Genomic DNA, 25,855 nt, shown 5'->3' on the forward strand with positions numbered 1-25,855 from the left:
CTATTTCCATCGGTTGCCCCTGACCTCCATACGTGGTTCCTGTTCCTGTCTTCCTGTCACCTTGGGAAGTTCCCGAGTTCCCCGTCTTCCCTTTGTTCAGCGTCCCTGGTGTTCCGGGAGTTCTGCCCGCGTCTTCTGCTAGTCCCACTCGGTAATTGTAGTCCATCTGTTCTACCCTGAACTTCCACTCCACGTATGTTCGTGGTAATGCGGTCCCAGTGGCGTGTATCGCTGTTTTGACGTTCTTTCGAATGGCCGGTTTGAGTATTTCAATCATGTATTCCTCGTTGTGACGTTTTCTGGACTCCTTCGCCAAGCGTTCGAAGTCTCAGAAGAACTCCTTTGCTGATTTGTAGGTGTTTTGTCGGATGCGTTTGAACTCCTGTAGTTTGAGTTCTACTTCCGCGTCTGTCCGGAATTGGTCTTCCATGATTTGCCGGAACATCTGCCAGGCCGGATATCGCAGGTATCCACACGTTTCGTCATAGTAATCGTCCCTGGCATGATTCCACCAGTGTAATGCTTTGTCCGCGAGTCAGAATGTGCAGAACACCACCCGGTTAGGGCTTTGTCCATGCGCATTCATCGTGAACTGCTGCGGGAATACATTAAAGTAGTCCTCGCACTGATTGAGGAATCACTCCACGTCGTTGGACTCCCCCTTGAACTTCTCGGGGGGTTCCACTAGTTGCGGTTTCACCTGTCCCCATGGGTTTGTGTTTGCCACTCCGACTATGAATGGTGGTGGCGTGTTTGGTGGTTGTATGGGGTCGGCGGGGATAGGGATTGCCGCCGGGCGTGGTAAGGATCGTAATGCGGGGTTATGATGCGGGGATAGAGGTCCTTGCGGTGCTGGTGCAGGGACTGCAGGGAGGGCTGCTGCTGCTGCGCCCGCGCTTCCCGGGGTTCCTGCTGCCACGAATAGCCGGCTAGGGTCGACGTACCCTGTTCTTTTGAGAATGGATAGGTGGCTCAAGTCCACCGTTTCTCCGCTGGAAGTTTCCAAGGGTTCTGGTACCACGTACCGTTCCCCTGGTTCTGTATAGTCATCTGGATGTACTTGGTTCCATAGAATATTGGTATGGAAGAGGGTTTCTCGGTACAGTACCTGCCCGCCGATCTGGTTGTCCCGGTTGGTTTGGAAATATCTGCCTTGGCGGGATCTGTTCCACAAGAGTTCTCACGGTAGCTTTTTCTCGATCCAATGTAACATTTCCAAGTACATCATATTATCTAGCTCGGCCTCTGTAGGCTCCCAAGCTAGATCCTTCCACGAACTCCGGGATGATGTCTTCCTTGCCGTACTCTCCTGCCCGGTGTAGCCACTCCATATCGAAGTCAGCCCTGTTCCACGGTTCTCGTAAACTTCTCCTTCTTCTAAGTCCGATTGGTCGGACTCGCTCGAAAGGCTCCTGGCTTCCTGTGATGATTCGGGCCCACTCATTGACCCTGAGAACGACCTGATCGAAGTCTGGCCTTCTGGGTCTATCCCATACCCAAGGTGCGATGAAGGGGATCAGGGCTGCGAGGGGGTGTTCTGGGGCGAGGGGGTATATGGCAAAGGGGACGACGGAGGAAGGGGGTTCGATTCCTTTGTACATGAGCCACGTGTCGGCATAGTCCTGTACTTGTCGGCATATATCGCAGCTGGCATCGGCGTCGTAGGTGGGCTCGCACTGGTCGAGCTCTGTGGTTGCTTCCCCGGCTCCATCGTTGATGACAAGCGGGGTGTTTGGTCGGGTGATAAGGTTGAGGTAACCTCCTTCGTCATCTGAGGAGTCATCGCGGGCATAGTAGTTGCCCCACGTTTCTCCTCGTGAGTCCAATCCTGTGGGAGACCAGTTGTTGCGCGGCCCTGGGAGCTCGTCGCTGTCACTGTCTTCTTCTGTATGGCTGTCCTCCTCATTTGAACTGCTTCTAGTTCCATCTTCAGTCACTCTTCTTTCTCCCAGATGATGTCTAAGCCCTCTTTGATAGAGGCGCTGTCCGTCTGAATCATATCCAGGGTTGGCGGCTGAGTTTTCGGTTGAAGTGGGGGAAGGGGCGTTCCAGGGATCGCTTCCTTCGCTTTCCCCTTCTCCTTCCTCCTCGGTAATGGGAGAGAGAACATGCTCATCCATCCCTTGCTCGTAGAGTCCTCGCTCTTCTTCTTCTTCAATGACTGGGCCTCTCTGTGCGGGCCATCCTTCCATCTCGGAGTTGGACTCACTGGACTCGCTTGTGTTGGAGTCTTCTGTGATCCACTCGTCGTCTGCAATGAAGATGAACTGGATGACGGGTTCGGGCCTGTCATCGACGTAGTCTGGAGGGGGTGTGTTCAGTCGTCTAGCCTCCGGGTTGGGGGCTTCGACAGGGATAGCTTCTTCGGAGACTGGCTCCTGGGCTCTTCGGTATTCGTATCCATATAGGAACGCGAGATAGGCTACGGCAACTAGGCCTTGTAGTCCAAAGAGATCGGTAAGGTATTGTTCAACGGGGTTCATTCGTTACTGTTCATCAACGTGGTGGTTGATGAAGAGTAAGAAAGTCTTGAACTAATTGTTAGCGACCGATTACACAAACAAGATCAAACAACTAGGCGTGACTCGCACTTTGGTCAGGCGCCTTATGTTGCTCACAGGTTTATGTGCAGGCAGCTATCGCTTAGTTGAGCAAGAGTGAGTTCCGGCTAAGTTATCGGGTGAATAAACTTTAGTTCGAGACTGAGGTTTAAGACCTGCAGTCGAGCTACTTAAATACAGTTTGGGTCGTGCTAAATATACTACAAGAGTCTGCAACGGTGCAGTAAACGTACTGAACCCTCATGGTAGGATGCGATCAAGTCCGGAAAGTTAGCATAGCGAGATTACGAGAGAGCCGATAAGATAAGATATAGCGCAAAATTGTAATACATAGTCTTTGATCCTCCTTCAGAAAGAGTCATCCTTTGACAAATAATGCAAAGATAATAATGCGCTAAATAGTCGAGATCTCAAGCTGACGCATTCGCCGGGTTAAGACCAGTCGCTTGCATCAAAGTTATCATGAACTGTGACAGAGCATCATGTTTCACCAGACTATCCGCATTCCATGCACACTTGTTTTCCAAAGTAGAGAAGGTTGTCAAGGGGATATCTCGTGAGCACGTGCAGCAGTCATGCACCAGCATCTCGGGGTAGAAAAGCTCACGAAACAAGCATGATTTGCACGCAAAGACATTGCGAGCTAGCTGAAGAAATGCAATTTTTTCTTCCATGCTCTTCGTTTCTGCATGAGGAATGCCGAGGGTCATCATAAGTTCGTCGTGTGTTTGTTCCATCCATTGCTGGTAAAACAACCCAGCCAACAGAGCGAAACATTCCTGACTAACAGCGATATCACCTGGAAGGTCGAGTATATCCTTGACAAGACAAAACGTGCAGAAATCCATACTGGATGGAGTGGCGGTCAGGTAGGATGATCCAGATGGGAGAGATGAATTGAAGGCTGATTTGGCAAGAGCTAAATGGGATTCGATGACAGTAGCGTGTTCAAGGGCAATGATAGAAGAGCGGTTTTGCCCCCAACCAGCGCACGCTCTAAAGAAGGACTTGTATTCACGACGTCGGGCTTCCTCTTCCAACTGGATTTGTCTTTCGCTTGCTTCCTTGGCGAGCTCGATGAGAGGGGCAGAGATCTTTACCCAGCCTATAAGCCCGATCAAAAAGTTAGTCCTGGAGGTGATGGTGCAAGGAAATACCTTGTCGAGTGAGGGCTCATGGCTGCTTGACAAGAGGGTGATGCCGGAACTTACATTTAAACTTGAGGCAGTCGAAAGCTTTCTCATAGCCTTGCTCTTTTAATTTCTGTGTGATACTGTATGGTAACTTTTATCAACCAGAACATAAATAAATAAATCGTTCCACGTACGCAGCAGCTCTGTCCTGCTTCAGTTGAGTGATCTCTCACTCACGTTCTTCTTCCCTTTCCTGACACCATGCAATACCAATGGGAATAAACTGGGTTTCTAATTTAGCACCTAAAAGAAAGTGAGAAAGGAATATCACGTACGTTAGTTACTTCTTGAATGTATCTCTGCCTTTCTTGGCAATACACCTCCTTTTCATCCTCAGAAAGAGAGAGGTAATGTGTTTTAACAGCTTCGAATTCTCGTCGTAGGACTTTTTGAATCAAACGACCTCTTCGCCAACCTTAAAATTGACTTGAGTATCTGTCGCAACGAAAGCATCGCATACGACCCACTGCTCATCTCTTTGGTAGGCAATAGCATCATTATCACAAGTTCAACTGAGTCGGGAGATATCTCAGGATAGGAAGTTTTGATACTGCACACATGAATGAAACAGGCCACAGTCGTATTATAGGTGGACGACTTATGCCTCATCCTTGCAGTTTGAGCATATTCGTGCCCGAAAGACAAAATCTATGTTGCGTATGACGCTCTTGCAGCAGAACTAGCAATGACGTTGAATTTTATTTCATCAGAAAAGAATATGCAGACATATGTGGCACACGTTCATAAATAATAGATTGGCCCAGGCTGGTTCCAAGAAACCAGCTATCGGAGGAGGACAGTTCACGGTTTTACGTGCTGCCTTCCACATAGCAGTTGATAATCGGCTCATAAATGCCTGGCGGATGTCTTTGAAGGATCTCGAGAGCTGTAGAAGGTCTTGCAGTGCCAGATAGCTTGATATCTGCATTGGCAAGCTGTAGCGCACACCAGAAATATCGAGTAACATCAGCCCTTACCTCTAGCCATACCTCGGGGGGCATGTCCAGGATTCCTTCGAGTCTGCCTACGCGGGGACGTCTTGGAGCCATAGGTGATGGTGGTGACAGAGAAGGATATCACAGCGCTGGGCTGTGACTCCCGTGCAACACGTGTTTTGGGGACGTCTCATTCAAACGGGGAAAGAGCTTAATCGATGATCATGTCATAAGAGTTCATTTTAATGGGTGCACCTGACTGCCGAGTCCGGACTTAAGAGAACGAACAACTGCTGTCAAAGCAGCAAGGGTCACGTTATGCAGAGAGTCGGTTCAGTGAGAGAAAGGCAGGATGTGTCTCATGACGAATCACCTCCAGAAAGTTGTCAAGAAGAATAATGGCTCGCAGATTACCAGATATGCGACTCGGTCAATAGTTTTCGCGGGCGAAGGGCTGGCAGTGAGAAGAGCAATGGGCGACCTTTGGTGAGCTCCGTATACGATGTGTCCCATCGAGAAAGACAATCATGTCCTCGGATGTCAAAGGGTTTCATATGGCAGAGAGTTGTGCAGAATAGCAAGATGAACACTATGTGATGCCCAAATTGTCAGAAGCAAGCGACACATATAGAAAAGTGCACGCACTTCTGAATCTGTCAGCAAGCAGCGATTTGACATTTGACATTGCTGCTCATTGAGGATATCTGGCTGGCCGGCCGGCTTATTAGAGGAGAAAACAAAACGAGAACGAGTTGGTAATACGTACCTTGTCCAATATGGCCAGAATAAAAACATTCCTCCATGTTGCAAGGGGTAATGATAACAGTGAGCATTTCGGTCGATGAGCAGGGAATTGACTGGATGGTCAGTTGGTGATGCGAGCAGGAGCTGCTAATGATAGCCAACGATCCGAAAAGCGAGTGTCAGACAAATTGAGGATATCCATCAGGAATAGATTAGCCTGCAGCAGGTCAAGGAACCTGGATGGGAACCGCACAAGGCAGCCTGATATTTGTGCTATCAGAGTGAATGTGGAAGCAGAAAAAGGGACCCATCTGGATCCACAATCAACTGAGTCACGTGGATACGCTTCACCTCCTTGCTTCCCTTAATTTATCCCTCTTGCACTATCACCACCAAGTATGACCTGCTTCAGTATCGTCTGTTACCGATATTTGGCTTTCCGCAATTGTTATGCTGCCCTATACCTGTGTAATCCAGATAACCACGCATACTTTGGCCTTTGTGTATTCTCACCAGTCTTTGAAAGACTGGTGAGACCGGTATTGGATGGTGGTCAATTCCTGGGCTATCGCCATCTTTTTTGTTTCAAGCCATCCAAAGAGGTATATCGTTCAAAATAGGCGGACGAAAGCTTGCCGGAATTTTCGTTTGTGGTCAGCACCTTTATCGGTCAACGGTCACAAGCTGTTGTGAACATCGATACGAGCCAAACGAAGTGACAGAAGAGCGAAATGGACGAGCGCTGAAAGTGGAGGAGATGTTTCTGTATGGTACTGAGCTGTGAAAATTTGGTGGATAACTCGTGCGCCTTTTCACCTTGTCTCTCATTCAACGTGTTTATCAATTCTCTGGTCCCAGGATACTTACACTTTCCCAAAGTATCACGATATTCCAGGAGATTTGACTCTTCACAGGACCAGAACATTGTAGTGGCGGACAACCGGCAAGTGATAGCTTTCTCAACACTCGCCACACCAATGGGCAAAGCAAGTATAATGACTGGGAAACATATAACATTGCTCAAACTGGCGAGGTGGCTTACTGTGTCTCTTGGAAACGTGAAAGAATTGTAATACGCATGTTTGGATACTATAGCAGGCGATGAAGGATGAAGAAGAGAGACGAATGGAACAGCCGATATGTAATACAAACCTCACTGTAAGTACAATTTCATGCTCTTCATGTTTGTCTTGTTCATTAGCTCCCTAGTATCCGTTTCTGCATTATAAAACCCCAAATAGATGACCAGCAACCTTCCAGGCCTAGCTCGCATGAAACGCTTTACTATTCTGCTGGACCCACAATCCGAGTATCCCTGCTTCCCTTCATCTACCTCTACTACTCGTCAATGTATCTCGTGTTCCTTCCCACAGCGACCACCTAGTTCCCAGGAACCAAAGTTTGAACAGCATTGCTACACCGGAAGGACAGTATATGCGAGTGCTGCATTCGTGGTCAACCAGAGGCATACAATTGGGAGGAGACATTACTGCGAGAGGAGCACCGTCCTTTATATAAGGTAAGCATGCTCTTTCAGATACTTTCCCTAATTGGCGATCTGACGGTGTTTCGATAGTTCAATGGTAGTGCTGATTATGGCCTTCAACGTCCCCTCAAGTTTCACAAGAAGTGGCAAGAACTTCCTTGCGGACAGAGTTCGCATGCGTGTGCACAGATACGAACATTGCCTAGGAAACACGCCAGTGTCCTGCCAGAATACTCTGTCTATGAACAGGGTTGTGTTGTCGGATGGTAGTCATACATTTTCCGCCTTCTTTCTGCGCCCATCATGCCACTCCTGTCTATAACACCCATCCGGAAGCCCGGTATCCACCGCCAAGTCCTTGTGTGATAACCGCACAAGAGGGACAGTGGATAGAACACTCACGAGTATGGGAGGCATACGATGTCATTCGAGAAGGCAGGACGCCTCTCATCGTATCCTGTTTCATGGAGTCTCACCCTAGTAGGACCAGGTCGAGCAGAAGGTGGTAATATGCACACATCTAGATGCACTAACGGGCGAGGGTGACAGGGTATATCGACGCCTTCGCTTGTTTTGTCGTTTTGTTGCCGTCTTAACACCTTGTGGCACCATCTTTCCTACCAATCCAAATGGTGAAGGAAATTATGCTCGGCACTGCCGGGTTTCAAGATTTTTTCGTCTCCCGACTATCTCTTGTCAGGTCACAGGTGATCCCTATTCCCTTCATCATTGTGAACGTCACGCAAGTATGCAAGGGAGGACACACATGAGAGAGGACGTTTAGAACCCAGCGGGAACACCATGATGAGTACAGTTACCATCCGGTATCAAGGTGTTTCGGCATCTCTTAATGCTTCGATGCCTCAGAAAGGACCCTCCGTACACGCTAGACGTCCCCACATGAAAGGCTTCTTCAGACCTCACCTGACTCTCAGGACGTATTGGACTGGCAAAATTAGACTGTATAGACCCGGGTGGATAGTCTTTATGCCCTTTCCAGCCCTCAGGTTACTATGTCATTGTCGTGGCTATTACTGAAAATCATGATCTTCGCTGTGTAGGCAAAATCCCGTTCGCGAAGGAAAAGGTGCGGTTGAAGTCCCCGTGTTGTTCAACAGACAGACAGAAGGTGAAGTCACCTTCAAGGACACTTTGGTACAATCACAAATGCGGGCACATTTGTGAACTCGGTTCGATTCCGAGACGGTCCACTCCGTGATATGCCGTAAACCTTTTTTTAATTTCATTTTCTGAATGTCCGCTCGGCTAGCCTCTAGCATATTTTACCACCGTGAATTATCTGGATTGTGCTGCTCTACTCTGGATCCTTTTCTCAGTCAATTGTTTCGTTGTAATATCATAATGATGCGACCATTATTTTAATTGCTAACACGTTCAACGAAATCCGTACGTCATATCGTGGTAGTTTAGGTATTCTGCTTTTGAATGGACTCACCTAAATGATTGTATCTGTTTAACAAAGGGTAAAAGTCACCTATAGACGATTGGCTTGGTAATCGCGGTATATATCTGGTTTGGCAGTCGGTTCGAATCCAAGGGAATCCAAAAAACAATGAAGCCTTTTTTCCACAGGAAAGCGCAAAATGTATTCATTCAAGAATATGATCCCCCTTGACGAGCCTAGTCGTCTTTTCGTGAACAGATAGCTACATGTGTCTCTGTACCCGCGCCAGCAAAAATTTCCTCTTTCTTTGTCTTGCTAACTTCAACTATCTCACCCAAACCCTTCTTTCAGCCATATCATCATACTATGAATCAGAGCTTCTGCCAATGAGTGGGGGCATCTCATGACACCAGGACGGGTACATCTGCTTAGTTCACGGTAAAAACCACAAGATGACAGACTTCCTAGCCAAGCGACAACTACCGCACGGTTCAATCGGTTCGAATCCGAGGGAGTCCATTCTAACACTGCGCATTCATTTTTGTCATCGGACAGACTCAATAGATTCGCTTAAGCGAACGCATGGTGCCATGTGCGACTGCTATGTATCGAGCGGGTTTTTAGTTTCTCCGTGCGTAACTTGTTTCAAATATCTCATAGTAGACCAATGTGTCGCACCAGAGATCTTGAGATATCGTCAACAAATATACGCGAAATCCTTGAACCGGTGAAAAAAAGTTTCGCTAAGGTTATGGACTTTCTTGGATTCGACCCGAGCTGTGTAGTGGTAGCGATTAAGTCAAAAAGTCCCTTCCAGCTCCTGGGAAATGCAGTACTTATGGCATGGCTTTTGTGACCAAGGGTCTGTAATACATTGGCCAAAGAGGTTGATCATAGAGATGCGAATGCCGTATCCGGAGGCAAATAGTAGATATCTCCGAGTAGTAACCATCAAACTGCCAATAGTCGATACATTACGCTCTTTACCGCTTGCGGAGGATATCTGGCCCGCCCGCATAGGTGAAAGCAGATACGAGTTGATGATGGACACCTTGTCCCCAATTTCGGAGCAATTAATCTGAGCTGCAAGAGACAATGATGATATCAAATATTTCTGTCGACGAGCAGGGAAATTGACTGACTGGGTCGGTCGAGACTCGATGGTGCAAGCTGCCAGCGAAAAGCGAGTACTTACTTCCGACAAATTTGAGACATCTATAAGGAATAGATTAGCCTGTGACAAGGAAATAAACTGAGATACAAGCCGTACGAGGCAGTCAAACATCCGTAATGAACTGTTTAATGACAAATGTCAATGTGGAAGTGGAAGTACTTAAGGGACCCATTTGGATCCACAATTAACTAAGCGAACGCCACATGGTCACGCGTTACCTCCTGTTTTGTCTTTCGCAGTGACACGAACAGTACCGGTACCATTGCCAACGCCAACGCCAACACCATGCACGGTTTGCTCCAGTGCTACCCACCACTGGGATTCAGCTTTCTGCCATTGACTGAACGACATTTGTTCGCGTAGGATGGACCACAACGTGCACCTGGCCTTTACGTGTTCTCGACCAACCTTCGACGCTGCGAGGCCGCGACAGCTTCCAGGGCTATCGCTACGTCTTCTTTCCCAACTTTCCTGGCTCCAGCAGATTGCGTAACATTCGAATGAAACAGACACGTGCGCACCTGAGCCTTCTTGGTCCTTTGCCCGCTCCGAGTGTATATCTGCCAGTTTTCACTATCCACACCCCATAGACGAGAGAACCAAGGGGAATATAGGACTGGCGGTGGAGGAGAAGGGATTTTGGAATGTGTATGGTGGATAGGGTTGAGCTAGTGACGTCACTCGTGTGTCCTGTTCGTTTTTTTCATTCGGTACAGACGTTTAACCCTCTCAACGCTCGTTCTCACACAAACGCTCAACGGTGACCAGCTTTAGCATCGCAAAATCCCATACTCCCTCGTATCGACCTGCAACTACTACAAGGCTCTCGAACAAGAATAGAGCACGGTATGCCAGCGAGCACGATGTACTGGAAGGATGGTCTATGACGGTGCTGGAGACAACCAAAGGTGTTTTTCAGCGGTACTCTCACTCTTGCTCCGACCATGAGGATGGCTCGGACGAAAAGAGAAAGACTTGAGCGAGAGACACGCGATACAACAGATAGAACGAATTTCATTGTGGGTAAGAGCTCGTTATCTTCATGACCATCGTATTCATTCGTTCCACAGCACCAGTACCTAGCATTTCTATCTCAGAAACATCCGCACTGGACGACGAGGAACCTTCCAAGCCTAGCTCGAAATCGAAGATCGAGGCGTCCCTTAATGGACGCACTTCTATTTTTCCGTTCATACTATACTTGACATCGAACGTTTGGAATATGTAAACACGATAAACAACAGGTCCGCCCTAAAGATATATTAGCAGCGCCGCATCCTTTTCAACCACATGTCCTGACGGAAAAATGGATCACATATAAATGGAATGAAAAGAACCATAAACGCCCAATTTTTTCTCCCGTCATTTCTTCGAACTCCGCTTGCTTCTTCATGCTAACGTATTCCCACCATGGAGGGTAAAAACCAGACCAACCCCAGTCGATCAACCAGATCTGGCCATCATCACCAAGAATGATGTTTCGCATGTTTAGATCGTGGTGGACAAGGACAAGGTGCGAAGAGTCATCGAAGTTCTCAAGCTCTGACGAAGCGCCCAGTGACATGGTTTGGCGAGTGTTGAAAAACGATGAAAGATCGTCATAACTGGCGAATGGACCTCTGCTTTCAATCATAGTCCCAAAGATGCGAGGAGACCAACACGTCATTGCCCTATTTCCCGAAGCCATCGGTCCTGGAATCAAAGCACGGGGGTGTCTGATACTTCGTAGTTGTAGAATATAACTGCGAAGCGTCATGGCTACGCGTATTTTGCGGAAGAGAGAGAGCTCATGCCACACATCGCTCAACCTGGCCCCGGGAATATAGTCCATAAGGATGACGGCCTTGAAATGCGACGTAACGACACGTCGGACTTGAGGGACCGGGATATTCGTTGCCTCATGCACGAGATTGAGAATGAGAGCCTCTGAGGGCATCCCATCAACAGGAATGAGCATAGACTTGGCTACAATGCCGGAAGTGATATGAGGAAGCATCCCTGTGGGAGACTCTTCCTTATCCCATGCTTCGGACGGTACGGCATAACAAAGGCCAAGGACCTGTTCGTCTGTGAGATGGTCGATATCCGATGACTGTGCGTGCATGGGTAAGTGCAAGATGAACAAAAATTTTACAGGCTACATACTTGTTTTGGTGGGAGACGGCGCGGGGGAGTCATAAACGTTCGATACCCATCGAAAATAGCAACAAGGATATTGTAAAAGAGTTTGATTAGGCTGGATTTCCAACCCAGACGAAGTGGGGAGATAGCCATGAAGAGGCTGAGGACTTTTGAGCTGACAAGTCGGGAGACTGGAGAGCTGAATGAGGCGGTACCAATTTTGGAATTTGGGGTCCAACCAGATTCCTTCCTATGCTTCTGATTGGTAGCTAATACGTAACTTGGGTACTTAGACTTTATCCCAAGCGCTGATCCCGGCCCAGTGCCAATATCAATTCCTCAACGTGGAGGTCACTATTAGAGCCAGGTCAAATATGGGATTGAAGTGAGAACACCCATTTAGAGCCTAGTGGGGCACCATGGCGCGATGAGTACTTCGAGGATCTAGCATCGGGGACCCGCAGCGGGCTTTCTGGGTGAGTCAGTAATTATGGCATGTATACGTATGGTTCTGTCAGTTCGAATCCGAAGGAATCCATTTAACAGCGGATGACACGAGATCTTCTTCTCCCCAACCAAGCATAATGGATTCATGTTTTGGACCCTTTAACGAGAGCATTCTTTTTGTGAACGGATACCAATACATCTATACTCGTACCAGCAAAAATTTTGTTGTCTAAGTTGACTTGTTTCAACTCACCTGAGCATTTAATCCCATTATCCTGTCCTATCGTATGGATTAGAGCATCCGTGTCCTCCTCTTTTGCGCGCGCTTCCTGTGAGGCTTACTAGTAGGATAATTGCATCTGCTCAATGCCGGGTCAAAATCCTAATGAAGACATGACAAAGACAGACTCTCTGGTGAAGTGGTAACCGCGCGTGGGTTGGTCGGTTCGAATCCGATGGCGCCTATTACGGTGTGAGTTTATCTTTTTCATCAGAGCTAAGTGGATGACTTGTACGAGCACACCGCATCTTGTGCGAGAACTGTCTGATTCTGATTCCTGAATGGTGACCGTGGTTTCTTCTTGGGTTCCTTGATTTAAATTTCCCATCGGACATAGGTGCATCTTCTTGCAAGTGTATTCTCGGTGTACAATAGAGAAAGACAGGTGTGAAGCTTTGGTTCAATCGAAAACACGAGCTTACGATTTTGGTTCGAATCTGAGAGTCTACAATACCGCAGTACCGACCTTTTTCAGGATGCCTATTTTATATTAAATGTCTGCAACTTAACTGGGCTCTTGCTGGATGCTGAATTTCCTGCCACCGTCATCTGCTGCAGTTTTACCTACTCTAAGAGCAACATATTTGACTAGGAAAGTATCGTAACGCACCCTCCTTTTCAAATGGTAAATATGTGGCTTACTGAATAATAGTTTCAGTCCTCCTCCACAAGGCTGTCGAGCCGTAATCATATTTGGATAAGGATCCCAAGAATATGTCAATAGTATCTATCTGCGGCTGTTAATCAACTTCTTTCATCATAGCTTACAAGGTATATCTCCAGATTCTGGCCCCGCCCAAATTCCCGACTGGAGCGTTCCTTTCAAGTGAGCATCCCACCAACCCAAGATGGTCTGTATAACCTCTGCATGTCGCCCAGTATAAATATGGTCTGCATGCTCCATAAGATGCAAAGAATGCGTCCCGGGGTTTCGCTTGCTCAGCGTTTTCGCATATAACAATGCATTGTACCTGAAGTATCTTCAACAGAGATCTTTGAACGACTCAAGAGTGGAAATGCTTACACTGCTGCAGTCTTGTCCGCAAGCCCATGAATAGTCAGAACGTCAGTAGCCCGGGGAAATTTATCCTGGACCATTGACATGGAGAGGTCAAAGTTGGCATAGTTATCAAAGTCTTCATGATACACCTTTGCCTTGAAGGACTTGAGGTCCACGAGGTGATATCCTTGAGCGGAGACGTTTCTCATCCATGTGCCTTCATTAAATTCTTCGTTCAAATGTTCACGTATTCATAAGTAGGCTGGAGAGTCGACAGAAATCCGCGCACCGTAGGCATCCTAGTAGAAAAGACTGGTATACGTTTGTCTGAAGATGAAGATGGCTGGGAAGTGCTCACCTGCATACGAAGACCCCCAGATATATTCACGAATCCTGAAACATTTTTTACATATTCTGTCGTACATAGCCACTGGACAGCGAGTATTGCGCCACGCGAGTGGCCAATCACCAAATCAATCTCGTACCCTAAGCGGGACTTGAGGTATTCTGCGACGACACGGAGGTCTTGAGAGTCCTCTTCTAACTTACGTAGTCGCCATATGCCAGGCGATTCGAAGCGCCCTCCGGGTAGAAGAGTTGATAATCAAGACATGCTAAAAAAAGGCTAAATACCGGAAATCAAAGCGAAATGAGTCCATGGGAAGCGTTAGAGCAAGCTGTTTCAGAAAGAGATAGTCTTTGTGGCTGGGAAGATAGGTTCGTATAGTCCCACAACTTGATTGTGCTATACATCAGAAGGACATACCCGAACATTCCATGAAGAATCTACGAAGAGTTGAACAGTAAGTACTTAATATCGTCGGAAAATCATGTAACGAACCAATGCGAGTTTCCTTCCGTGTAGCAACTTCCGAGTCCCTGGCGAGTCCGACTGTTCCAAAATACCAGAGATGGAACCTGGTTCTACTGGGTGTGGAATTGGAATGGTGACTTTGGACGAAAATCGCGCAGACATCGTGGGTGGACAGTGGGATGGATGAGAGAAGCTTGGCCCGTTGATACTTGGTGTAAGAAGCCCCCCGCACCGGACCTTGCGTTTGGCGCCACTATACCTATATTGGAAGATCAGAGCCCAATATGCAGGCAGTGCATAAAATGGTCGACGTTGATGCATGAAGAGTGTCCGAAGTAGAGACTGTAGCAGTAATTCGAATTCTTAATGCAGGACAACTAGGGGTAATGTGTCACTGTCGTCCACCGTTCTCTCACCTCAAGTCAAGCTCCAGGTAATGGTTCGTTTTCTAGACGTATCGTTCGCGATGCCACTTTTCCGTGTCATTTCTCTCCACTGTATGATCATTTGCCTTCAATTGACTGCTGTACGCATCAAGTTCCAGCTAGTGACTAGTGCCGACCAAGGATTCGGAGATACTAGCCAGTATAAGACTGTGGCGTCAAGCTCAAGCATGAGGTCGGATGGAATAGAGTGGAGTGGGTACCGGCGTAAGGTCCTAATCGGGTCCACAGTCCTCACATGGCAAGACGATTGATGTATGAGTACCCAGTGCAGAGCCCGATGCTACCGCTCGCGAACCGAGACGTGTCCTCGTATGACCACCCGAATGACAGTCGTTTTCTAGTTCCCTTTTTTAACAGTTAGGCGCGTTTTCTAGCAGGAATTGAGACTAGGTGTGCGATCTTCCGGAAGGGAGCTCGGAAGAGTGACAGCCTCTTAGATAAGCTAATTTTCGAACACGCCATTGTGGGGGGTCGGAGAAAGGTTTGATCTGCGCTATAAAAAGTCATGAACCGATTACTTCGGGCGATATCGGAGCAGTGCCCTATGACGTCCGGGTAAATCTCTGATCAATCCAAATCAGGTTTTGAACTCCTCTGCGGTTATCTATCTATCTCTGCGCAGTCCCCATCTCTTCCCAACTTCCTAATTTTTCTCTCGGTCTCAACGTCCTGTACTTTTACTCTACATGAGTAAATACGGACCTTCCCCTTTCACGGACTCTTCAAGTTGTTGTCCGAGGCTCTGCCATACCCGCGTTCCAAGTACTTATGCCATCGCGAACAATGTGAATTCGGGCTATGGAGACTAAGAGTTTTTGCCTGGGTGAGTGATTTTACCCACCACCATGGAGGGCAACACAAACCTGACGGAAGCGCTCCATGCTCCAGTCGGTGAACCCAGGGAACATCAACGACCTATATGCCCAGTCGGGACAGTTTACGGTTGTGGATGCTACGTCGACGTCGACGACTGGTACGGGATCGACAGACGCGATAAGTACTCAAGGGTTTAGTATCGTGGAGTTGTACTGGCCTTTCTGGGCGAGTTGGTCATTACGGCATGTATACGTCGGTTCGAATCCGAGGGAATCCATTTGAACGTTGATGTATCGTTGAGAAAAGTTTTTTTTCTCCCCAAGCAAGCATAGGTCCCTGATGAGAGCCTTCTTTTGTGAACAGATAACAATATGTCTAGATTCGCACCAACAAATCCTTCGACACTCCTTGTCTTAAGTTGCCTTGCTTCAACTCACTCGAGCGTTTAATTTAGCTATCCTATGGGTCAAGGTATCCTATTTGCGTGGGTGCTTTCTGTAACGAGTATGGCATCTGCCCAATGCCAAGTCAAAATCCGAATGAAGACATGACAATGACAGACTTTCTGGTGGAGCGGTAGCCGCGCATGGTAGTAGTCAGTTCGAATCGGAGTGTGTCTATTCTGGTGCGATTTCATCTTTTTCATCGGAGATAAATGGATGCACTTGAAGAAGCGCATAGTACCCTGTGCGAGAGCTATCTGAATGGTGAGCATGGTTTCTCCTTGGGTTTCTTGATTTAAATATCCCATCTAACGTAGATGCATCCTCGTGCAAGCGCACTCCTCGTGTGTAATAGAGGAAGAAATGGAAAAAGAGATGTGACACTCTGGTGCAACCGCAAAGGCGAGGTTATCACGATCTTGGTTCGATTCCAGGGGTCTACTATAGCATTGGATTTCTTGGCTTTGGCAAACCTATTTTAGAAACGGGCGTAAGCTGCGTCGTTAACTGGACCCTGATACCATATACTCAAATTTTAATTTTTCTGCTACCATAGTCTAAGAGTGGCATATTTACTATTAGAGGGGATATCCATCTCGGAAGCGGTTCCTTGTCAATTTGTGGAACAAAGGCTCTTTCAGCTGTCCGCAAGACATTCCATGCTTTAATGACCGTGATAAAGATTTTCAAACGTTTTTCAACAGTATCTATCTGCAGCTGTTACTAAACGTCTCTCATCACAGCTTACACGACATATTTCCAGATTCTGCTCCTGCCCAAATTCCCGACCGGAGCGTTCCTTTCAAGTGAGCATCCCACCAATCCAAGATGGTTTGTACAACCTCCGCATGTCGCCCGGTATAAAGGTGATCGGCATGTTCCATGAGATGCAAGGCATACGTCCCGGGACTTCGCTTGCTCAGGACTCTCGCGTACAACACAGCGTTGTACCTGAAATATCGTCAACGAATGTTATTTGAATGACTCAAGGGTGGAAATACTCACGCCGGTGTGTGCTTGTCCGCAAGTCCATGAATAGTCAAAACGTCGGTAGCCTGAGAAAATTTGGCCTGGACCATCGAGACATCAAAGTGGGCGCTGTTATCAAAGTCTTCACGGTACACCTTCGCCTGAAAGGACTTGAGATTCACAATGTGATACCCTTGAGTGGAGATGTTTTTCATCCATCTGCCTTCGTCGAGGTCTTCATTTGAAATATTCCTTGATTCATAAGCCAGCCTCGAGCAAAGACAAAGACGACCATACCATAGACATCCTATCAAAAAGGTGTCAAGACCGGTAGCATACCCTTGCTGGAAGATGAGGATGGTGAAATGTTCACCTGCATACGAAGGGTCCCAGATATGTTCACGAATCCCGAAATGTTTTTTCCATCTTCCGTCGTACATATCCACCGAACCGCGATAACCGCACCACGCGAGTGGCCAATCACCAAATCTATTTCGTATCCATAACGGGACTTGAGATATTCTGCAACGGCGCAGAGTTCTTGAACGTCTTCTTCCAACTTGCGTAGTCGCCATATGCCGGGTGATTCGAAGCGCCCTCTGGGTAGAATGAGCCGACATTATATCAAGGCATGCCGAGATAGATAAATACCGGAAATCAAAGCGAAACGAGTCCATGGGGAGCGTTACGGCGAGTCGTTTCAGAAATAGATAGTCCTTGTGGCTAGTAAGATAGTTTGGTAAAGTACCATGATGTGCCTCACGACAGAAAGGCATACCCAAAGATACCATGAAGAATCTACAGGTCAAATTTGATCACTGAATGAGTAGCGAGTCCTGTCGAAAACCCATGTAACGAACCAATGCGAGCTTCCTTCCACGCGTTGACTTTCCTGGCTCTAACTGTTCCAAAATACCAGAGATAGTGTTGGGTTCTCCTCCGAGTCTGTAGGGAATGGAGACTTTTGATGAAACTCGATTAGACATCGTGCCAGTAGGTGTGATAGTGGTGAGAAGGGTCTACCGACACCCAGTATAAGAAGCCATTTCATTGATCAATGATGAAGGTGGGCGGCTGTACCTTTAGGCACGCAGAGGAAGCATCATCATAAGGGTGTAAAACTGTTGCCAGAAACAGGCAGGTTGAGACGCCGGAACCCTGGCCTCCAGTAGATGAGTATCAAACTCTCATGATTTATCAGGCCTCAGATCTCAGATCAAACACCAGATGGTCAATAACTGGGCGCAGACATAAGTCCTTGGAGACGTGAGCACGCGGTCGCAATGTATATGATGATGTGGCATTGTATAGACTAGCGGGAACCCGTGAAACATTGGATTGACTGGGTAAGATACGTTGCGAAGCATGTGGTATACCATATTTTTAGTCATAAAATTTGTACATTCAATTGTACGTGGTTCGATTGTGTAGTACCACATTAGGTCTTGATATGACAACCAGCCTAACTCCTTCAGGTTGCTACTGCCTCAGTCACTGTTATTTTTCTTTTCAATGTGTTTCAAAGTCGTTGTCTACCGCGATTTTATTGGTGGTGGAAGGATGATTTGAGGAGGAAGTCACATAGAAGCATAAGAGTGGGACTGTCGGTAGCCTGAACATGAAAGATGGCAAAATTCACCACTCTGAAGACGATGCTGCCTTCGGTTATTTGGTCAGCTGTTCTACCGGCATGAGGGAAAGGACATATATATCATCCTACTGAGGTCGTGGGCCGGGCCATGGACCAACTTACTGACAACGACTGAGAGGAAGGTTATCATACCAAGCCTGTAGATGCATTGGTACAATTCTAGAGGTGTCTAATGATGTTGCGACTCGATAACACTGTATAATATAAAAGTAAGAATTCCTACCATTTCAATTCATATGACTACCTTCAGGATAAGTGAGCATGGAGTCATCCTGATCAACCTCTTGAGTATTGAAGTGGCCGCAGTGATGGTGAATCCCCACAGCATTCTCTGAAATACAACTTGAACAACACAGCGACAGTGGATGGAGCATAAGACATACCTCACACTCTCCCAAGGTCTCTGTCCATGCCATACAATTTGACTCCTTGTTAACAGGATTTACTCTGAAAAGGTTGAACATCAACTATGATTAGGCTTCATTCAAGAATCATGCTACAATGTTGATTGCTCCTCTGATAATTTGGTATCTGTCTTCTGGAGTTCATGTCAGCAAGCACATCACATTGTCTAGATAACTTTAACAGTAGCATTGAATGTAATTTCTTCAGAAAATATGCCAGTTTCAATGAGAAGGGAAAAACACAAAATAATGGCACCAAATTTGAGTGAAGTTAAAACAGGATTCAGGAATAGTACTCAACAATTAGGGATGTGCACCGTATCCGTACTACGGTGGGTACGTACGGTGGATACGGATACGGGCCCGTACCGTGGCCACCTTCGATGACCCAAAATACGGCCGTATTCATACGGTTAAAATACGGTCATCGAGGGAGTGGCTAGGGATAGTCTAATACCATTGAAGTGAGTATGGATGATCTTAATGAAGTATATAACACTCATGTCTTGACTCCAGATATTCGTCGTCGCTGTAAAACTGTCCGTATGCGGACAACGGTACGGACACGGTACGGATTTGAAGTCAACCGTACCGTACCGTGAACAAGAATTTTGATACGGTCTACGGCCGTATTGTTACGGCCGTATCCGTAACGGTACGGTGCACATCCCTATCAACAATTACAACGAAAAAAATCCAAAAAAAATCAGGTCGACATCAATACCAAGCATCCTTCAAAGTAGTGGCCATAATACATGAGGGAAGAGACCCCCAGGAGGAAGACAGGAAGAAGAACGAACACATGATGGAAATCGGGCCTAAAAATGGAAGAGCCAATGAGAAGCGTGAGTTGTGTAGCCAATGAGAGCGGGGACGGAAGCAGGTTCCGACATCCACCTGTTGTATAGTAGATATGCATGTATCTACCGCTTCCGACCGGTCCGAACTCACCGAACAACAACACTCATGAGTTTCATGTTTCGACGTGCGGGAATTAGACTGTAGACCGAGTTGGATAGTCTTTATCCCCTTTCCAGCCCTCGAGCTACTGTTTCATCCAAATAGTCGTTTTTGTGGTCAATTTGTGGCTCGATTACCGAAGATCTGAAATCATAATGTGCACCCTGTGTAGGCACAAGACAGCCGATTATTTCGCCGTAAACACCGTATTGACCTGACTTTCATTTCAAATGGTAATACCCCCAGCGAAACCCCTCCCTGGTTCCGCCATGTCATCGTCGATTAGGGCTGCTGCCCGAAATCCTCCTCTTTTGAGCGGACCCCTCCCATGAGGCTTAGAACATTTAATCGTATATGATTAGTGAGCCGGAAAATCACCAAGACACGACAGACTTCCTAGCTAAGTGGCAACTTCCAGTGCACGGTTCAGTCGGTTCGAATCCAAGGGAGTCTATTCGGATAGTGAGTTGTTTTTTTTTTTTTTCCATCAGGGCTAAGCGGATGCAATTGAACAAGTGCATAGCACCCTGTGCGAGAGCCGTCTGAATGGTGAGCGAATTGTAGTTTTTCTTTTTAGTTTTCTCCTTGGGTCTCTTTATTTAAATGTCTCATCAGACGTAGGTGCATCCTCGTGCAAGTGCACTCCTGGTAGGTAATAGACGGAAAGACGCAAAGAGAGATGTGACGCTTTGGTGCAGCCGCAAAGGCGAGCTTATCATGATCTTGGTTCGATTCCGGGGTTCTACTATAGCATTTGATTGGGTTGTTTTGGCAAACCTATTTTAGAAACGGGCATAAGCTGCGTCGTTAACTGGACGTCGGTACCGTATACTTAAATTTCAATTTTACTGTTACCATAGTCGAGGAGCGGCATATTTACTATTAGACGGGATATCAATCTCGGAAGCGGCTTCCTTGTCACTTTGTGGAACAAAGGCTCTTTCAGTCGTCCACAAGACATTCCATGCTCTAAAAACCGTGATAAAGAATCCCGAACGTTTTTCAACAGTATCTATCTGCGGCTGTTACTAAATGTCCCTTATCATAACTTACACGACGTATCTCCAGATTCCGCTCCTGCCCAAATTCCCGTCTGGAGCGTTCCTTTTAAGTGAGCATCCCACCAATCCAAGATGGTCTGTACAACCTCCGTATGTCGCCCGGTATAAAAGTGATCTGCATGTTCCATAAGATGTAAGGAATGCGTCCCGGGGTTTCGCTTGCTCAGCGTTTTCGCATATAACAACGCATTGTACCTGAATTATCTTCAACGAAGCTCTTTGAACGACTCAAGGGTGGAAATACTTACACCGCTGAGGTCTTGTCCGCAAGTCCATGAATAGTCAGAACGTCAGTAGCCCGGGGAAATTTATCCTGGACCATTGACATGGAGAGGTCAAAGTTGGCGTAGTTATCAAAGTCTTCACGATACACCTTTGCTTTGAAGGACTTGAGGTTCACGAGGTGATACCCTTGAGTGGAGATGTTTTTCATCCATTCGCCTTCGTCGAGGCCTTCATTGGAAATATTCCTTGATTCATAAGCCAGGTAGAGAGTCGACAGAAATCCACGCACCATAGGCATCCTAGTAAAAAAGACCGGTATATGTTCGGTTGAAGATGAAGATGGCTCGGAAGTGCTCACCTGCATACGAAGAATCCCGGATACATTCACGAATCCTGAAACATTTTTTCCACATTCTGTCGTACATAGCCACTGGACAGCGAGTATTGCACCGCGCAAGTGGCCAATCACCAAATCAATCTCGTACCCGAAGTGGGACTTGAGGTATTCTGCGACGACACGGAGGTCTTGAGCGTCCTCTTCCAACTTACGTAGTCGCCGTATGCCAGGTGATTCGAAGCGCCCTCTGGGTAGAAGAGTTGATAATCAAGACATGCTAAAAAAAGGCTAAATACCGGAAATCAAAGCGAAACGAGTCCATGGGGAGCGTCAGAGCGAGTCGTTTCAGAAAGAGATAATCCTTGTGGCTAGCAAGATAGGTTAGTACAGACCCGTAACTTGAATGCGCTATACAACAGAAGGACATACCCGAACATGCCATGAAGAATCTACGAAGAATCGAACAGTAAGTACTTAATATCGTCGGAAAACAATGTAACGAACCAATGCGAGTTTCCTTCCATGCAGCGGCTTTCCTGACGAGTCCAACTGTTCCAAAATACCGGAGATGGAACTGGGTTCTCCTGGATGTGGAATTGGAATGGTGATTGTTGATGAAACTCGCGCGGACATCGTGAATGGATGGGATGATTGGGAGAATCTTGGCCCGTCAACACTTGGTATAAAAGCGTCTCCGTACCGGACCTTGCGTTCTCCGCCACGATGTCCATATCAAAGGATTAGAGCCCAATATGCAGGCAGCGCATAAAATGGTTGATGGTGACGCATGAAATGGTGTCCCAAGTGGAGACTGTATGGTCATTTTGCCTTCAATTGAGTGCTATCTACGTCAAGTTCCAGCTAGTGGCTAGCGCCGACCAAGAAATCGAAGACATAACACTACAGCATCAAGCTCAAGCTCTAGGTCGAGTGGTATGGAGTGAGCGCAAGGTCCCAAGTAGGAGCGGCCGGGTCCATAGCCTTCACATGGCAAGGCGAGTGCTGTGGCGGTTGATGCACGAGTAACCAGTAGAGAGCTCGATGCTATCCCTTGCGAACCGGGACGTGTTACCGTATAACCACCGATTTATAGCTGTTCGAAATAATGCGAGAGCGAGGAGGGAGGTTCCGCCAACATGTAACCAGAGTACTGGTCGGATTAATTTTAGGACTCCTCTCGTTTTCTGGTTCCCTTTTTATAACTATTAGGTGCACTTTCCAGCGGGAATTGAGGTTCGCTGTGTGCGACTCGTCCAGAAGGCAGCTCGGCAGAATCCCAGTTTCTCATATAAACTAATTTCCGGACAACACCATTGTGGGGGCAGGAAGAGAGGGGTTTGATCTGCGTCAAAACCCACTTTTTCGGCGATGTCGGAGCAGTACCTGTGCCGGGAAAGGCCATCATACCATTCAATCTCCGATCAGTCCAAATCTGGTTTTGAACTCCTTTGCGCAGTCCTCATCATCTCTTACCTAGCTTGCTACTTTTCTGACCCGGTCTCAGTGTCTTGCGCTTTTACTCTATATGAGTAAATATAGGACTCTCCCCTTTTCCGGAGACTCTGGTTGTTCTCTTCAGCTGGCAATACCCGGGCTTGGAAGGGCTTGGCCCTGGATCAAAGGCTCTCCCGGAACTTTCAGAAAGCTTCATTTTCCTCGAGTCGACCGCTATCGCCCCTTGCGCACATGGATTATCCTAAGCAAAGGCTAGTAAGTACTTGGTATGGACTCTATCCAGACGCGTTCTATCAGGACCAAGATGCTGGCGAACCCCTCTTGTTTCAGATCTCTAGGCCCGATTTCTTGCGCCTCACGTGGCTAACCGTCGAAGGAGGCTGTCACTTGCTCGCTTATTTCTTCCTTTCTTCCTTCCTCCTTTCCCCACCAACAATGCTCTCCATCCTTCTCCTCCTCCCTGCTGTCGCTCTCGCCCTGACCATCTCTACCCCTGACCAACCAGTCGTCTCTGCCGCGAATCTCACCATCAAGTGGAACGCCGCGTACGTCGACGAAGCACTATTCACCGTGGAGCTCATCAACGCTGCCTTCAATCGTCAGTATGCTATCGCGAACAATGTAAATTCGGGGTATGGAGGTTCGGAGTTGACGGTCCTGTTGCCTGCGGTCTTGCCTGGGTAAGTGATCTTGTAGCTCAGCGAGGGCTTGTGATGCTGACGGGAATGCCGTAGGGCTGGATTCACGCTCCAGTTGGTGAACCCGGGGAATATTAACGACGTATATGCCGAGTCGGGACAGTTTACGGTCGTGGATGCTTCGTCGACGACGACTGGTACGGGCTCGATAGACGCGTCGGGATCGACTACGAGTACGAGTGCTAGCACGACAACCTCTACGTAAGTCTTCCGACATTATCTCTTCCTTTCTCTCATTTACCTCCCTCCAGGACTCGCAGTTCGTCGAGCACCAGCTTTGGCGTCACCCACTCCAATACTATTACCGGCAGCAGCACCTCGTCTGTTACCTCTTCCTCTCCTTCGACTTCAAGCACGTTCATTCCACAATCCTTCAATGCCGCTGCTCGTTCAGCCGCCGATATGGGTATCGCTGGAGCCTTGGCCGCGGTGTTGGGGTGTATCATTGCGTTGTAATTTTTGAACCACTTTTGCTCCTCTCCTTTTGAATATCCACACTCGTTTCTGACATCGCTGCACGCGCGCATATAGTCATGTACTTTGAGTCCGATTCGGAAATAATGCCTCCTGACTATCAATACACAAAAACCTTCTGAAGAACATGGTTTTTTTTTCTTGCTTTTCACCGTTGCGCCTATCAACGCCGGCCATGCCATTGGCTCAACATCTTCGGTCGATTTATTACGGACTCTGCGTGACAAGAGCCGTGCTATAAGTACTGCATTGACCCAGCAACTGGAAGGGATTCTTTGGTCTAATCGTTACTACGACATCTCCATCTCGGTTCGAATCCGGGAGGTCCACGTCCGCAATGAAGCATATGTGTTTTTATCCACCGGGCAGAACGGTTCTAGTATGAATCAATTTGGTTCAGAGGCTCGAGAGCGTCCACTTCTGTAGTACTTGGGATTATTCGTAGATTTATTTCGTATGTGGAAGCACGGCACAAGTTAGAGGCTTTCTTGGTTAAGGAGTAGATTTGTATGACAGACGACATAATTGACTATAGTGCCTTTTCATGCGTTGTCCGATGTTGCTCCTGAAGAATTTCGGACGTCTTTTCCCAAATACTTAGTCGGGTGGTCAGGGTGTCGAGGGAGTTTCATTTTGTGAAACCTACAAGTCTTGCTATTTATATCATGTTTTACCACATTCAAATATAGGCCCTTTGGCGCAATCGTAACACCACATAATTGTGATTTATGATCTCGGTTCAAATCCGAGAGGGTCCCTATATGTTTCATAATCGATTCTGTTTTTTTGTATTGGCGTAAGACTGTAAGACTGTTGTATTGGTCGACTCCGCTATATACAAGCTCGGGTAAACAATAGCAAATTACTATCAAAGACCCCGTCGACTCGTTGCTGAACACAAATAAAAGGAAAACACAAAAAGAAGAAGTAAACTAGGAAAAGATAAAGGCATAAGTATCAAGTTATAAGCATGCGACATGCTTAATTTCTTACGTCTCGTGGTCATCTTGAATGTTGGTCCTTGGATCTTGAAAGCTTAAATCTCCAAGTCTGCTGCCTGAAGCTTCATTCTTGGAAAAATCTGTTCTTTGTGTTGCAGAGGAGGCTCGGAGTTCGATCCTCAGTGTCTTTTTTTCTTTTTTTTTTCGTGGGTAGAAATTTCTAGACTGGGGCCTGAATACAACGAACGTTTTACTGACAACTTACCGGTCGCTCAAGGTAACCTCGAGAACAATAGTCGCCTCTACATATTAAGTCTAATTGTGTTTCAGAGCTGTACCGGGTTGTAAACCAGACGTACATGTGTAAGTGTCATATGAAACGTCTTATGGGCCGTATGGAGTTCTAAATGAGTGACAGCCGTATGCGGCTACGCTTCGCCGAAAGCGCCCAACTCGAAATTCGCGTGGCACGCTCGTTAGTGTGCGTCATGATGCAAGTCGTATCTTTCATCTCTGAGTCTGCGTAGCGGTAAAATCTTCCTGGGACGACCGTTATGTTCAATTGGCCGAAGGACGGGACCGCGGCTTGACTCTCGGCCATCATTTGTCTGCGACAATCCGGGAAATGCAAACATCATTCCCAGACACCCAGTTTGTTGGACAAATACTAGACTTTCTCGGGTGCACCGCAGCCTGTTACCTATCCCTCACAAAGCAATGGCTCAAAACAACTGTTTGAAAAACACCGCTGCGTAACAAATCCACAAAAGAGTACAGTCCGTTTCACTTACGATGGGTGCCTTCGCGTATAATAG

The 25,855-nt window shown here is 47.2% G+C and overlaps 7 protein-coding genes across 7 annotated transcripts; 1 reads left to right on the forward strand and 6 right to left on the reverse strand.

Moving 5' to 3' along the window:
• Positions 1-4,460: 4,460 nt before the first annotated feature.
• On the reverse strand, positions 4,461-4,721 carry EV420DRAFT_1278643 (uncharacterized protein; the record flags this gene model as incomplete). The annotated part of the gene is made up of 1 exon (XM_060468099.1): positions 4,461-4,721. The coding sequence occupies one exon, from the start codon at positions 4,719-4,721 to the stop codon at positions 4,461-4,463; it is 261 nt and encodes an 86-aa protein (XP_060324007.1).
• A 5,006-nt stretch (positions 4,722-9,727) lies between these two features.
• On the reverse strand, positions 9,728-10,921 carry EV420DRAFT_1579860 (uncharacterized protein). Its single transcript, XM_060474601.1, has 3 exons — positions 10,569-10,921; positions 10,267-10,517; positions 9,728-10,208 (listed from the first exon to the last, which is right to left on the reverse strand). The coding sequence occupies exons 2-3, from the start codon at positions 10,514-10,516 to the stop codon at positions 10,072-10,074; spliced, it is 387 nt and encodes a 128-aa protein (XP_060324008.1). The 5' UTR covers position 10,517; positions 10,569-10,921; the 3' UTR covers positions 9,728-10,071.
• On the reverse strand, positions 10,761-11,602 carry EV420DRAFT_1623000 (kinase-like domain-containing protein; the record flags this gene model as incomplete). The annotated part of the gene is made up of 2 exons (XM_060475887.1): positions 10,761-10,854; positions 10,875-11,602. The coding sequence occupies 2 exons, from the start codon at positions 11,600-11,602 to the stop codon at positions 10,761-10,763; spliced, it is 822 nt and encodes a 273-aa protein (XP_060324009.1).
• A 1,382-nt stretch (positions 11,603-12,984) lies between these two features.
• EV420DRAFT_1649998 (ectomycorrhiza-regulated esterase) lies at positions 12,985-14,322 on the reverse strand (the record flags this gene model as incomplete). Its single annotated transcript, XM_060478389.1, has 8 exons — positions 12,985-13,073; positions 13,115-13,317; positions 13,371-13,575; positions 13,636-13,645; positions 13,705-13,842; positions 13,896-13,971; positions 14,113-14,132; positions 14,188-14,322. 8 exons carry the CDS (start codon positions 14,320-14,322, stop codon positions 12,985-12,987), a joined length of 876 nt encoding a protein of 291 aa, XP_060324010.1.
• A 2,186-nt stretch (positions 14,323-16,508) lies between these two features.
• Positions 16,509-18,033, reverse strand: EV420DRAFT_1579875 (ectomycorrhiza-regulated esterase). Its single transcript, XM_060474602.1, has 7 exons — positions 17,695-18,033; positions 17,613-17,632; positions 17,486-17,557; positions 17,208-17,433; positions 17,132-17,141; positions 16,871-17,069; positions 16,509-16,816 (listed from the first exon to the last, which is right to left on the reverse strand). Exons 1-7 carry the CDS (start codon positions 17,818-17,820, stop codon positions 16,603-16,605), a joined length of 867 nt encoding a protein of 288 aa, XP_060324011.1. The 5' UTR covers positions 17,821-18,033; the 3' UTR covers positions 16,509-16,602.
• Positions 18,034-20,785: 2,752 nt separating this feature from the next.
• Positions 20,786-22,341, reverse strand: EV420DRAFT_1087525 (Alpha/Beta hydrolase protein). The gene is made up of 7 exons (XM_060465766.1): positions 21,977-22,341; positions 21,902-21,921; positions 21,769-21,840; positions 21,494-21,719; positions 21,425-21,434; positions 21,159-21,363; positions 20,786-21,105 (listed from the first exon to the last, which is right to left on the reverse strand). The coding sequence occupies exons 1-7, from the start codon at positions 22,103-22,105 to the stop codon at positions 20,892-20,894; spliced, it is 876 nt and encodes a 291-aa protein (XP_060324012.1). The 5' UTR covers positions 22,106-22,341; the 3' UTR covers positions 20,786-20,891.
• A 555-nt stretch (positions 22,342-22,896) lies between these two features.
• Positions 22,897-24,163, forward strand: EV420DRAFT_1579878 (uncharacterized protein). The gene is given in 4 exon segments (XM_060474603.1): positions 22,897-23,306; positions 23,317-23,607; positions 23,662-23,826; positions 23,877-24,163. The coding sequence occupies 3 exon segments, from the start codon at positions 23,363-23,365 to the stop codon at positions 24,079-24,081; spliced, it is 615 nt and encodes a 204-aa protein (XP_060324013.1). The 5' UTR covers positions 22,897-23,306; positions 23,317-23,362; the 3' UTR covers positions 24,082-24,163.
• The last annotated feature ends 1,692 nt before the right edge of the window (positions 24,164-25,855 follow it).

The sequence above is a fragment of the Desarmillaria tabescens genome, assembly GCF_030435595.1.
Source record: "Desarmillaria tabescens strain CCBAS 213 chromosome Unknown EV420scaffold_69, whole genome shotgun sequence".
Lineage (NCBI taxonomy): Eukaryota > Fungi > Basidiomycota > Agaricomycetes > Agaricales > Physalacriaceae > Desarmillaria > Desarmillaria tabescens.